General features: G+C 43.1%; 1 protein-coding gene across 1 annotated transcript; it reads right to left on the bottom strand.

Annotated features, from left to right (window-relative positions):
- Positions 1-412: 412 nt before the first annotated feature.
- CUZD1 (CUB and zona pellucida like domains 1) lies at positions 413-10401 on the bottom strand. Its single transcript, XM_077755361.1, has 8 exons — positions 10385-10401; positions 9377-9591; positions 7145-7295; positions 6393-6610; positions 5739-5911; positions 4065-4456; positions 2670-2938; positions 413-735 (listed from the first exon to the last, which is right to left on the bottom strand). Exons 1-8 carry the CDS (start codon positions 10399-10401, stop codon positions 560-562), a joined length of 1611 nt encoding a protein of 536 aa, XP_077611487.1. The 3' UTR covers positions 413-559.
- Between the last annotated feature and the right edge of the window lie 4873 nt (positions 10402-15274).

The raw sequence follows: 15274 nt of genomic DNA, 5'->3' as shown, positions 1-15274 counted from the left end.
GTTGTAAAATGCGGGGACTCTGCACTAAAATAGCAAGGTGTATGAATAAAACAGACGGTCATTCTCTTTGTCACACTCCATTTCAGAAATGATAACTTTTGTATGTGTTTCAAAACGTAGCATAGAGGGGTGATGGGCATGGAGGAGGGCACTTGTTGGGATGAGCACTGGGTGTTATATGGAAACCAACTTGACAATAAACTATTTAAGGGGGAAAAACGTAGCACATTTTGCATCTAGAAAATAAATACATCTAATGCTGAAGACTTAAGTAAAAATAACCTTTTTTCCTTTCACCTAATTATTTACTGGAAATGTTTTGTTTGTAATAAAGGATGCTTTTAATTCATTTAATATTTTGGAGGCTTCAGTTCTTTGCTCTGAGACCTAATTTATATAATGTTTGCTCATCTCTATCACCCTGCAAGGCAGCACACTCTGACTACAATGGCAGCAAGACTTGTGTATCACTTTTATGAGGCTCTCTCTAATTTATTAATAATGGGTAGCATTTCCTTCGGCGTTCAGGGGAAATGCGTCTCACTTAAGGCTGGACCCGTCAGTTAATATTCTGCAGCTTCTGGTACTTGTAGTCTGTTCTCTGCTTCACAAAATGCCTTGCTATGATCGTAGCGACGATCACTACATTCAGAGCAAGGACCATGAATGAAAATAGATGCAGACTGTTGAAAGGTTGCTTCTGAGTTTCTTCTCCATGTATTTGATACTGAGATCCTGTAATTGGAAACAAGATAAACATCATTTAAAGAAAAGCATTACTTGGCATTACAAAATTTTCATGAATCCTGAATATCTCCTCGCAAATGCATGTCTTGTGCATCAACTAATGTGTGGTATATAATGCCACACAGCCCACAGCAACTGTGAGCAAATATTTCAATTAGTTTGTTTCTGTTAGAAAGGACAAGATGCCCTTACATTTGTTTGTTTAAGCAGTTAATTTGTTTCCCTGACATAAGGTGAAAAACGTGAAAATCAAGCATCTTGGTCAAACGGAAGTGCAAGTCCATTTATGGATTTCTCGCTATTTCCCATAGTTGTCATAACAGATTTGATCGATAGAGAAACAACTAGTTTCTCCTCTTGAAATAGGAAAAGGGTACTTTCTTTTTTTTTTTTAAGTTTTTATTTATTTATTTTGAGAGAGACAGAGACAGTGTGAGCAGGGGAGGGACAGAAAGAGGGAGGGAGAGAGAGAGAATCCCAAGCAGGCTCTGCGCTGTCAGCACAGAGCCCGATGCAGAGCTCAAACCCATGAAACCGTAAGATCATGACCTGAACTGAAACCGAGAGTGGGACACTCAACTGGCTGAGCCACTCAGGTGCCCCGGAAAAGGGCACTTTCTAATATGGATGATATTTCTATAACTTTCATTCACAAATTTTCAACTAATTTCAGACTAATATCCACAAATGCATCATCCTTAGTGAATGTGTTTATAAAGTTCCTGGATTTAATTTTTGTGTTCTTTTGTTTTTATCTTAGAAATATTTTGCTAAAGGGGCGCCTGGGTGGCTTAGTCGGTTAAGCGTCCGACTTTCGTTTAGGTCATGATCTCGCGGTTCGTGGGTTCGAGCCCCGCGTCAGGCTCTGTGCTGACTGCCAGCTCAGAGCCTGGAGCCTATTTCGGCGTCTGTGTCTCCCTCTTTCTCTGACCCTCCCCTGCTCACGCTGTCTCTCTCTCTCTCTCCTAGAAATAAATAAAAATATTTAAAAAAAAGAAATATTTTGCTAAAAACTAGAATCCTACTCCCTCATAGTCCATTCAAATAATAATTAACATAGAGTTCACAAGATTCTTTTATGCCAAGATAATTTTCACATGAGATAAATTCTTATAAACAGTTTTTATTTAATTATAGTCTGTCCANTGGCTTGTCCGTGAGCGGCCACCACCACCTCATTCTCCTGTGACCTGGCAGGGCTCATGTTTCAATCTTTTAAAAAGAAGCAGGGCTGGAGGCACCTGGGTGGCTCAGTCAGGTAAGTGGTTAAGCATCGGATTTCAGCTTAGGTCACGATCTCACGGTTCGTGACTTTGAGCATCGAGCTTCGGATCCTCTGTCTCCCTCTCTCTGCCCACCCCCAACTCTGTGCTCACGTTTGTGCACATGCTCGCTCTCTCTCAAAAAAAATAAATAAACATTAAAATCTCTGCCCACCCCATGCTTGCATGTGCATTTACGCTCTCTCTATCTCTCTCTCAAAAATAAGATCAACATTAAAGAAAAGAAGTAGGTCTATCTTAAAAATAGAGTATTTTCTCTGTTTTAGACAAAAATTGCTTTTTTTCCCCAAAAAGGTGGTTGCGTGGGATGCTGGTTAAAATACACTGCTTTGATTCTGTTATCTGCCATGGTGTCTATAACAAGGAGTCAGGAAGCTAAGAGAATGTGTTGTTTTTAGAAGTGAGGAAATTATACTCAAAAGCCACAGGAATAGTGGTACACTGTCAGTACTTAATATGCTTAAAATGTACATGGCTTACATTTCATCAACTAATAGAAAGAAAAATTAATCTGTGTGTGCTTAATTCAACTTATTTAGGACTTGGCTACAAATATCATAAGTCTCTGTACTGTACATATGTAAGAAGGAACACAGTTGAGCAGAATGTAATGGGCCATGAGGAGTCCGTGTTCCTTACCCGAACTTCCACTTGCGATTCGGTCCCTTTTCAGACGAATAGGTCCTATGACAGAGTCGGTCTTCCATTTGTATGAAGAAATGTCACGCTTCCTCCTAAAGACACAGCCTTGGCTACAGCGAGACTGATGGTCGCCGCTGTCACATATCAAAATCTTACACTGTAGGTACACGGAGCCCAGAGTTCTCAAGAATTTAAAGGCATTAAATTGGAATCTTCCATAGTGTTCAAATAATGGATACACCTTACACGTCTCATCTCGACTACACCTGGAACAGAATTTATGGCACGTTTAGAAAACTTACAGTTTGGTCTGTTTGATGTTGAGAAGAAATGATGCAAAGTTGTGTCTGAACCGTCTAATTTGTGGGTCCAAAAAGTTCCCTAGAAGGACAATGTCTTTAGCTCAGACCACAGTGATCTAGGCTATGGATATGCTTCCTGGGTAAGATAAAGTTCTCTTCAGCAACAAAATTCCTAGTCCATGTGAATTAATTAGAAAATCAATTCAAGGGGCACCTGGGTGGCCCAGTTGGTTAAGCGTCTGACTTCAGCTCAGGTCATGATCTCACAGTTCGTGGGCTCAAGCCCCTCGTCGGGCTCTATGCTGACAGCTCAGAGCCTGGAGCCTGCTTTGGATTCTGTGTCTCCCTCTCTCTCTCTGACCCTCCCCCACTCACGCTCTGTGTCTCTCCATCAAAAATAAACATTAAAAAATTTTTTTAAAAAGAAAATCAATTTAGATATATTAGAACTCAAACACCTTACTTTACACACTTGCTTTGAAGGTGCCAATATGGTTGATGTAGTTAAAGTCCATCAGCTTATAGAAAAAAAGGAAAACTATCCTTTCAAAAAAAAAAAAAACTTCTTTTTTTTTTAAAGAATGCCACATATACTTTACTAATTGCATTATGTCTGTGTTCTAAATCTAGAACAAATGAAATAATCTTTTGGGGTTTTGTTGAAAATAATCAATATGGGGGGACGGGGGAAGAAGCAAAAACAAAACCACAAAGCCTTCTTGACAAGAAATAAATTTGTTTCTTCCAGCAAATATTTTGGAAACATACTTAAAATTCTAATGGATATGGGTTGTGGCTGTAGAAATGCTCTAACTTAAAGTATTTGTCAAATATAAAGTATATGTGTATATACTTTATATATATAATACTTAAAGTATTTAAAGTATTTAAGTATTATATATATTACATACATATATATAAATAATACTAATGGTATTTTATAAAACAATTGAATTTACTAAACTCCATGGTATCAGCATAGAAAAAAATTATACAGTATGCATACAGGAATCATATAAACACACACAAAAAATACTACTTCATTCAAGTCATTAATCCTCAGAAAAGCATGCCACCCATCAGCACATACCCACTCTTGATTAGGTCATAGGTTGGAGATGCGAAGTCAGGTGTGGGAGAGGCGATACAGGTATCAAGAAATACCACCAAATTTGGATCTGAAGTGTGTATACTGGCTTGAACAAAAAGAGTTTGGTTCATGTCCACATAATATGGTGACTCGAGTATAGGCTTTTCAAATGAATCGGATTCAAAAAGAGCCATGCTTGTGTTATATTTGCCAAGCGCACTTTGATTCTGTATTATGTCATCTTCTGTTATGTACATCGTCTCCACAGTAGAATTATGTTCCATTTCACACTTCAGAACAATCTGGAGATGTTTCTGACGAGTGATCACTTCTGATATGGAGGATGGAATAAAAGTGATTGTATTGGTGTAAGTAATTGAATGATCTTCTGCCTGCGGAAGAAGGTGAAATTCAAATGTTGTATTTTAAGTCCAGTAATATTTTAGAGCATTGATGTGAATGACATATGTGGGTAGGCACATAGTTTTCATAAATTGCAAGTCGGTAGCTTGCGTGTTGGAAAACTATAAGGCTCAAATGTGCTTTATTTAAGAAACATGCTGGGTAGGAAGAAAACATGTGAGACAAGAGACAGAGCTTGGCTTAGAAAGACGAAGACGGAATTAGACAAAACTTTTTTCAGTTACATTAAAAACAATTTTGTGGGGCGACTGGGTGGCTTAATTGGTTAAGCGTCCAACTTCGGCTCAGGTCATGATCTCATGGTTTGTGAGTTCAAGCCCCGCATCTGGCACTGTGCTGACAGCTCAGAGCCTGGAGCCTGCTTTGGATTCTGTGTCTTCTCCTCTCTCTGCTTCTCCCCAGCTCATGCTCTGTCTTTCTCCCTCAATAATAAATAAACATTAAAAATTTAAAAAAAACAATTTTGAACCCAAATGTCCAGCCCTAGAAAGACTTGAGACCCTATAATGTACTGCCTTTTATAAGTAGCATTAAGTTAGTGTGGCTCCCTGGGCAGTTTCCCAAGTGTATGAAGATCAAAGTCCTGCAATAAGGTTCCTCCAGACCACCTTCCCTAGGGATGTGCAGGTAATCATCCAGGTGTTCACATGGAGCAAAAAATAATGGTTTACTTCCATCCTTATCGATTCCCTGGAGTAGCTCCCATTTTTTTCAACGACATCATTGTTTCATGACCTGAGTGAAAAGTTTAGGGAATACATCCTAAACGGACCTACAGGTTGTAAATGTCTGAGATCTTAAAGTTCTAGAAAAGGCAGAACAAATCACAAACTTATATCCTTCGTGTTTAAAACAAAGCATAATGTTTTTATCTTCTCTCCTTACAGGGGAAAGAAGATCATAAAAATACAGTTAGGTTTTTGCTAAACATGAGATGTAGACCTTATCTGTACAAGTAGTATTGGTAGAGTCTTACACCTGCAGTATTTAGATGTTCGAACTTTCTGCAGTGAATTGTCAGAGTTCTTCACCTTTTGGGAAAGATAACCACCCTCCAGTGACCCTGAAAATGAATGTGGTATTTTGACACTGGTGTGTAAATGAGTGAGTGCACCTATCTGTCCCCACAAGTTTACCACATGTCAAGCCGCTAATACTTGGGAGTTTTTCGTTAAAGCCACCAGCAAGTGCCGCACTGTCAGCGCTATCTAACACACCTCCGGCATTGGACAAAATCCAACTCAACTTTACCTTTTTTATTGTACCACATCCCTTCAGAGGAATAGAAAAGTCCACCACATTTGATATCCTCGGTCTGCAAGTTGGGTCACTTAGTTGTAAGTTATTCTCGCTATATTTTAATGATGCCAGATAAGATTTACTAATGATAGCTCTCATCTTGTCCGAGAAGCAGGTTAAAGATGCTGTCAAGAAAAAAAAAAAAACAAAAACAGATGATTATATTTACATCAACTAGGTACTTTGGATCTTGAGAAGCTTTGTGCACAGAAGATTATATAAAAACTCAAAGCCTTTTTGCTCTAAACCATAATCGAAAGCCCGAGACAACAGAGCAATTAATCCAACTTTTACGATGTTCACTGTGACCTTGTTTGCCCCTTGAATCTATGACTCTGTTAGTTTTAATTGTGCCTTTACAGAAAGCAGGAAGAAAAACAGTTCCTGTTTTCTACAGAAATTGTTCTCAAGTTAATAAAATCATTCCCTTCCTCGTGTACGAAGCAATGCACAGAACTGATTCTCCAGCTTCAGATTACGAATCTGTTCCAAAGTATGTACGACAGGCTTGCAAGCAGGGCAGCCACGGTTGGGATAAGAATTAAGGGACAGTTTCAATGGGCACAGCCTTCAGACAGCTCAAAATAGCTGAGGAGCAGGACTTACTAGTGGTGACATTTTCCGCATAAATTGAAGTGTAGGAAGCAGTAAAGCCTCGGTAGGAGTTGGCGTAATCTGCAGACAGCACAACGGTCAGCGAGTTTGCCGAGGACTCGAAGGCGGGCTTTGCATAGCCACACACTTGTCCAAGCAGGCCAGATGTGGTGGACAGCCCATCGTAGACGGCGATAAAGTCAAATCGGCAGTGTCCGTCCCCTTCTATGCTAGAGAAGTAGCGTCTCTGGTGAGAAGGCTTTCCAAGCCAATTCAAATCTCAACAATCCCAGTCCTAAGTGATTCAAGATCTTCCTTACGGTAGGATCTTAGGCTTCTGATGACAAACCTGGGCCTTTACCGTCCCTGATGCGACCTCAGAATCTTGAGAAAAATAGTCCCCTTAGTTCAATGCAATACTATTGGTGTGTTCTTTTTTTAACTGTTTTTAATGTTTTATTTATTTTTGAGCAAGACAGAGCATGAGCGGGGAGGGGCAGAGAGAGAGGGAGACACAGAATCTGAAGCAGGCTCCAGGCTCTGAGCTGTCAGCACAGAGCTTGACACAGGGCTTGAACCCATGAACTTCAAGAACAGGACCTGGGCCAAAGTCAGACACTTATTGGTATTTTCTTAATACACCCATTCTTTGAATAATGCCTTTCTAGGAGGGGATCCACATGACCTTCTCTCTTCCCCAGGTTCCCCATTTGTGAAGTGGGCTCGCTGCCTTTCTCCAAGAGGAGAAATGGATCAGTACTTACAACATGTCTTTGAAGTTTAATTTTATCTTGTAACCTTTCTCCATCTGTATGTGCCACACACAATAAGCCATCGCAGGATGCGGATTTGGGTAATTGGGGCTGGTAAAGGATCCTTCAGGGGCATCCAAGTAGCCACCACAGTTTGGAATAGCTGAAAGGGATGTGAGGGTGACCAAGAATGTAAATCAAGAGACAGACTTCATTTAGTTTCTGTGATGTGCTTCAGCTTAATAAGCAACCCTCCACCTTCACCCCTGAATTTTATTCCATTGCCCTCTTATGAATTGGTAGCAGACTGAGCTTTTCATCCTTCTTTATCACTGGATTTTCTGGCCCCTTGTGCAGGGCAGAGTGACACTGTAAGATCTGTCCCAGCTTTAGAGACCCTCCACTAAGGGTCTTAGCCACAGAAAATCCTCTGTGGACAAAAGCCACAGAAAGGGATGCACACTCTTAGGACTAACATTTGAGGCTCCTCCTCACTTGGCCCCAGCCCCGCTTCCCAGCCTCATCAGCCACCTCCGCCTGACCTGCTGTTCCAGACTGTCCTTCCTTCCCATGGCTCCTCAGACTGTCAGTGCCAGCAGACAGGAGCCCTCCTCCCCTGCTTCCCGCCTCTCCTTACCCTACACTGTTGTTCACAGCTCAGCTCAGATGCAGCCTTCGTGAAGCCACCCTCCGTCCCTCCCATCCCCGGTAAGTAAGCGAGCAGCCGGACGAATGAAACACAGACCGCCAACACCGAAGGCTCTTTTTAGGGGGGTGTGGAATGGTGTAGACTGGCTAAGGCCTGGGCTGCAAGTCAGGTAAGGCCCGAAAAGGTGGCCTGAGTCTGGCTTCGGAAAGCCTTGACTACTCGACTCTGGAGATCTGCCACCACCAAGGATTCCGTGGTTTCAGAGGAGAGTGACACGGTCCACTCTGGGCCTCGGAAAGCAAACCAGAGTGGAGCTTTGTTCCAGAACCCTCTTGCGGAATTGCTTGGCACTCTGCTTTGGGGTGCAGTGGAATCTGGGTGCTGTGAATGCAGGACCATGTATTTGTTTTGTAGCCTCAGCCTGCCTGACAGTCTTAGATTCGGATGTGAGATCAGAGATTCTCAGCATGTGCTCCCCGGATGACCTTCTTCATCAAGAATTACCTGGAAGGGGCAACTGGGTGGCTCAGTTGGTTAAGCATTGGAATCTTGATTTCAGCTTAAGTCATGATCTCATGATTTGTGAGTTCGAGCCCCATGTGGGGCTCTGCACTGACAGCACTGAGCGTGCTTGGGATTTTCTGTCTCTCCCTTTCTCTCTGCTCCTCCTCTGCTCTCTCTCAAAAATAAATAAACATTTTTTAAAAATTAAAAAACAAATCACATGGAAGACGTGTTAAATATTTACATTCGATAGCTCCACAGATGTTATGTATCAGACCAGAGGGAGGAGCAGTCCTGGAATAGGCATTTCAAAGGATCTCAGGGTTATTAATAAAACAGGCTGGGAGCACCTGGGTGGCTCAGTCAGTTGACCATCCGACTTTGGCTCAGGTCATGATCTCATGGCTCATGAGTTCAAGCCCTGTGTCGGGGCTGTGCTGACAGCTCAAAGCCTGGAATCGGCTTCAGATTCTGTGTCTCCCTCTGTCTGCCCCTCCCCCACTCACTCTCTGTCTGTCTGTCTCCCTCTCTCTCTCAAAAATAAATAAACATTAAAAATAAATAAATAAGAGTGCCTGGGTGACTCAGTCTTAAGCGTCCGACTTCAGCTCAGGGCATGATCTCACAGTTCGTGGGTGCGAGCCCTGCATTGGGGCTGTGCTGACAGCTCAAAGCCTGGAGCCTGACTCAGATTCTGTGTCTCTCTCCCTCTCTGCCCCTCACCCACTCCTGGTCAGTCTCTCTAAACATTAAACATTTTTTTGAAAACAGGCTGAACTTGGAGCTTCTGCTTTGGTCTGTCACACAGTACATCTCAACACGTAGCTGTCTGATCAGCCCCATCCACCTGCCTCACCGGAGAGCTGCTTAGAAAGGCAAATTCATGGGCTCCACACCAGAACCGATGAATCAGATTCTGATTTCACAAGCCCTCGGGGTGATTCTTACACACACAGGTTAGAGAACTACTGCTCTCACACACAGCGAGCTCTCAGGGCACAGATCCAGACTCAAGGCTACGACAACCCATGCAGGAGAGTATGTGGCCTTCTGTGCTCGCAGGTGCAGAGTATGAACACATGAGAACTTACAGGTGCCAGGTGAGAAGTAGTAGTAGAAGATGAAGACAGTTCTTTGCATTCTTACAGAGTCAGTGACTATTTGAATCGTTAATGTATCGGATGATGATTCAAAAACAGGAATGTAGTCATGTTTACTGCAGACTCTCCCTAGCAGAGGGCCCTTGGTAGAGTTTCCATCAAAGACTTTGATGTTTTCATTTTCACACCCCCCACTGGGATCGAGCCTGTGAACAGAACACATTTGTGGTTGGAGACAAACCACCAGGCCAGTGGGTTCAGTGGGGAGTCCATTGTTCACCTCCGTATGGCAGTTTGCATGCCATGACTCACCACCCCCTACCCCCTCCACATCAACCTGCCCACCGTCAATCTGTAAAGGCCTCAGGAAGCACAATGCTTGGCCAACAATTCTGTAAAGTCAAGGGGAAGGCAGGACTCGAGTCCGGGACTCCTTTCCTTCCATCTCCATCTCTCCCATTCCTCATGCCCCTGAGCAAATTGTGGGGTGAGACCCTCTTATTTAGAATTCATTCCCTTTTCACATTTGAAATCCAAGCCTGTAGAGAAGTGATGCAACTCTTCTTCCATGGCTGCCTCTCTCACGGGAAGGCAAATTTAGCATCTCCCCAGATGCCCCTTCCTTCCCTCACATCTCCCTGTCCTCGTTCATAAGGATGGTCCGTGCCCTGCAGTGGACAGGGCAGACCCTGATTGTGTATTGTTTTCTGCCCATCCTGACAAGGTCTCTGCGGATGGCCTCAGAATCCTGACATAGTTGCAAGATGGCTTAGAGAGAACAGCATAAGGGTAGACGAACCTGAATTCTCCTCCTACCATAGTCACTTCCCTGCTGTGTAACTTTGAATGAGCTACGCATTATTTCACTCACTGTCCCTTCTGTAAGCTTTCTTCTTATCCTGTGGGAGGTTTATAACCATCTGAACAGGATACACCCGGCACAGCCCTGGCACACAGAAGTGTCTAAGAAAGGTGAAATGCTCATCTCCCCTCCCTCACTTTTCCCCCGCTGCCATCCTCTCTTTCTCTAACACATCAAGAATAATGTATATGATTCATGGGGCACGTAGCTGGCTCAGTCAGGTAGACGTCCAGCTCTTGATTTCCATTCAGATCTGATCAGATTATGATCACTGTTCATACATCAAGCCTCGAACTGGGCTCCACACTATCAGCACAGATTGCTTGGAGTTCTCTGTCTGTGTCTCTCTACCTCTCCCTTTCTCTCTCTCTAAAAATAAATAAAAGCATTTTAAAAAAATAAAATAAAATCTTTAAAAAAAAAAGAATACGGCATGTGATTCTTAATAGCCCTTGAATTCTAGGCAATCTGGGAGTCCCCACTCTCTTTTGTTCCCTTGAAGGCCAAACAAGTCAATTCCAACTTCCCTGGTGTGGAGCCACGAATCTCAAAGCGTGGCACCTTGACCACACCAGCAGCACCACCAGCAACACCTGGGAAGTCGTTACCCGTGCACATTCTCAGGCCCCAGCCACTCCCATCTGGGTCAGAACCTGGGTCCAGGGTCCCCCACTTATGCTTTTGCAAAACCTCCAGCGGCTTCTGATGCTCCCCAATTTCAGAACCACGGGCAGGGGGTGAGAGTAGGGGCTGTGGTGCAAGGTTGCTGGGATTCAGTTCCCATCCCACCTGTGTCAGTCCGTGACTCTGGGCACATGAAGGGACCTCTCTGGGATTTCTCACCCACTGACTGGGGACTAGACTACATCTACCCCAGAGGGCTGTTGAGAGGGTTCACTGAGGAGGGTCCCATGAAGCCCTGAGAGAGTCTTGTCATGCAGCGCCCTGTCCTCAGCCTGGCCTCACGCTGCCATACTCTGGGCACTTACAGAAAACACTTTGAGTGTATTTATTTCAAAATAAAAAATTTTAAATAAAAAAAAACCCCACCAGTGCCTGGTTCCCACCCCCCCCCACCCAGACTTTCATGGGGTGCAGCCTGGGAATCTGACTTTCTGGAAGCTCCCCTGCTGATTATAATGTATAGATTGAAACCATGACTTTGGTGTTTTGAGGCCTGGAATCTGGAACTATACTAGCCAGATACTAACTCTGGTTGCTCCACTTACTACATGACCCGAGACAAGTCCTTGTGCCTGTGATACTCATCCTGCCTTCACAGGCCCTCTGTGACCACAGCCAGGGGCCCTGTCATCAGTCAGTGACTGTCAACCATTATGACCATCCTCATGGTCATGGGAGTTACTGCTACCTCTAGGAGCAGCTGATCTTGTTTCGACAAGATCTGGTATGGCCAGAGTTCAACCACTCTCATTAGAAAGTAAAGCCTCTACTTACTGGAAATGGGAAAAGATGAGTCTGATGCTTTTGTCTTCTGGTTTTTCTAGAGTCCAGGTGCAGTCCTCATTGGGATTGAGTTTCAGGATTAGGGCTCTATGGTCATCTGATTGGCTGGTGCCTCCCAAACTGGCCCGGCAGCTTGATTTGCCTGGTAGAGACCACAGTTAGCACTGAGGAAAGTCAGCAGCCCTGCCCTTTTCCTCCAGGGGCTGGGACTCCACCTCCCACATGTACTATCCATACAAGCACGCAGGTCATTGTGAATGGTATTTAACTCATCCAAAGTAAGCCACCAACAACTGATCTGTCCCTCTAGGGTCCTTGCAGAGAAAATATTTATGATTTTTCTATACGTGGTGCATAAAAGATAATATATTAAGGCTTGAATAAAGATGGTTTTGAAAAGAAGCTTTATATCTACAATATACAAAGAACTCCTACAACTCAATCATTAAAAGACAACCCAATAAAAAATAGACAAAGGACCAAAATAGATATTTCTCCAAAGAAGACATAAAGGCCAATAAGCACATGAAGAGATGCTCAATATCATTAGTCATCGGAGAAAATGCAAATGTAAACCACAGTGAGAGAGGGGCACCTCGGTGGCTCAGTCGGTTAAGTGTCAGACGTTGGCTCAGGTCATGATCTCGCGGCTCATGAGTTCAGGCCCCATGTCGTGCTCTGTGCTGACAGCTCAGAGGCTGGAGCTGATTCAGATTCTGTGTCTCCCTCTCTCTCTGTCCCTCCCCCACTCATACTCTGCCTCTTTCTCTCAAAAATAAATAATAAAACATTTTTTAAAAAAAGAAAACCAGAGTGAGATACCACTTCATGCCATTTTAGAATGAGAAAAAAAAATTAGTGTCAAAAACAGAAAACAAGAGTTTGACAAGGATGTGGAGCAAGTGGAACCCTCCTGCAAAGCTAATGGGGCCATAAAATGGGATGGCTGCTGGGAAAATGGCCAACAAGTCCTCAAAAGATTAAACAGGGAGTTACCGTAACCCAACAATTCCACTTCTAGGCATGTCTCCAAAAAGAATGAAAACATATGCACACTAATGTTTATAGCCCCACTAATAGAAATAACCAACAAGTGGAAACAACTCAAATGTCCATCAACCGATGAATAAATAAAATCTGGCCCATCCATATAACGCAGGATCAGTCAGCAATAAAAAGGAATGAACCGCTGGCCCGTGGTAGGGCATGGATGAACCTTGCAAATATTACGCTGAGTGGAAGATGACATATATTGTAGGGTTTCATTGATAGGAAATGTCCAGATTAGGGAAATCTATAGAGATATAAAGTAGATGGTGATTGTCTTGGGCTGAGAGCATTGGAAAAAACAGCTAATAGGTACAGAGTTTCTTTCTGAGGTGATGAAAATGTTCTCAAATTAGACAGTAGAGATGGTGGCACAATGTTGTGCCTATACTAAAACCCAGTAAATTTTACATTTTAGAAGAATGGATTTTATGGTATGTGAACTGTATCCTGATAAAGCTGTTACCAAAGAAAAGGAAGAGAGGGAAGAAGGGGAGGAGCTGCAGCAACAACTAAAATGGAATGTGAATTAAAAAGTCAAATACTTCAGGGGCGCCTGGGTGACTTAGTTGGTTAAGCGTCCGACTTTCGCTTAGGTCATGATCTCGCGGTTCGTGGGTTCGAGCCCCGCGTCGGACTCTGTGCTGACAGCCAACTCAGAGCCTGGAGTCTGTTTCAGTCTGTGACTCCCTCTCTCTCTGACCCTCCCCTGCTCACACTGTCTCTCTCTCTCTCTCTCCTAGAAATAAATAAAAAAATAAAAAATAAAAAAATCAAATACTTCAGAACGGAACCCAACTAAGAGTTAAAACCTCCACTTAGAAACAAAAAGCTTCTCATTTTCTTTTTATCTATGGCTGATGAGTTATGTCCTTATAACAATAATTTCTTATTTTTTCCCTACAGTAACTACTATTATGTTTATTAGTTTAAAAATCAGAAAGCAAAGAAAAAAGTATATAATCCCACACTTCCAGGAAAAAAAAGGACCATTAAAAACTTCTTGTAAATACTTCAGAACCTTTCCTTTCTTATTTCCTGATTTTTAAAAATGCTCAAATGTATGTATTTTAAACATAAACATCATATTGTACAAATTTCAGGTAGCTTTCTCTCTCTCTCTCTCTCTCTCTCTCTCAAGGTAGATCTTGGGCACCTTTCTTTTTTTTTTTTTAATAGTTTATTGTCAAGTTGGTTTCCAAGGAACACCCAGTGCTCATCCCTACAAGTGCCCTCCTCCATGCCCATCAGCCCCCTTCCCCTCTCCCACCCCCCCTCGGGCTTGGGCACCTTTCTTATAGCTAAGTCTTACTTGTAAGAAACTGCCGATGTATATACGTTTGTGTAGATTTACAACTTACATAATAAATGAGGGAAATTCACATTGTTTTTTACAATTGGGTAAATACTCCGTATGTTTGTTTTTCTGTACTTTTATAATTACTTCTGAAATATTTAGTTCTCAGTAGCAAAATTACCTGGTAAAATTCTTTGTGCTTTTTAAAAATATTTTTACAGATATTGTCATGTAAGCTTGAAAAAAGCTTAGTACTAATTCGAAATCACATCAAGAGCATATGAGTAAATGTTCTCTGTAATATGGCCATTAGCAGATAATTAAAACGTCAAAACTTTCAGCAGAGGCCACTTGAAAGGAAGCCTCTCTATTTTGTTAGGGGGAAAAAACTCATTTAATTTTCTTACCTTGAGACTCGGTCAAATTGAACTCCGCCAAACACGGCACAATGAAAAGGACCAAGAGAACAAGTCTTCTCACAGCCTCCATCTTTGTCAGGGGAGGAACAGCCCAGAGGGCTTAGCAGGCTTTTATATTTCTCGGTGTTTCATAACCGCTGGCTTCATGAGCTTTCCGGCGACCTTCAGGGAACTGTGTCAGTCTGACCTGGCAGGGGCTAGATTGAGGTGAGAATAGAGCAGCTGTGTGACTGGTTTATTATCAGCAAACTCCAACAGCGAGTGTTCCCTCTCCGGCTCCTTTCTGGAAAGCTTACAGAAAGTTCCCAGCTAAAAACTTCTTCCCAGGGGATCTCCAACACCCGGGCAGCAGGAGGCACTGAGTAAGTCATCACGGCACCAACTTCGAGTTGAGCCTTCACCCTGTTACTTGCTCAGATCGTGAAGCAGGTAGCACTGCTGATATCTCAAGCCTTCGCTGGTCTTCTCCTCAAATTAAAGTCAAAGGATCAGCCAGGGGAGGTGGGTAGCACCCGGGCAAAGTGTGGGTCCAGCTAGGTCACTCTGATGTCTGCTGCGGTGCTAGGAGGGAGAGGAAGAAGTGGTACAGGGTGGGGAGCACAAAGAAAGTATAAGTTCAGGTTCGGCTTCTAGGACTTCAAACCATTATGCCCAGAGAGGCTGCTGCAGGTGAATTAAAGTCCTCTCAGCACTGTTTTACCAATGACAGAAAGGAATCCTGGTGTCCAAGGTGAGATGGGTGCTGCAGTAGCTAGGAAGTTGTGCTCACAAGGAAGTTGTGCTCACAAGGAGCTTGT

This window comes from Crocuta crocuta, unplaced genomic scaffold (genome assembly GCF_008692635.1).
Source record: "Crocuta crocuta isolate KB4526 unplaced genomic scaffold, BGI_CrCroc_1.0 scaffold1063, whole genome shotgun sequence".
NCBI classification, from domain to species: Eukaryota; Metazoa; Chordata; class Mammalia; order Carnivora; family Hyaenidae; genus Crocuta; species Crocuta crocuta.
This window is presented reverse-complemented; position numbering and strand designations above follow the sequence as displayed.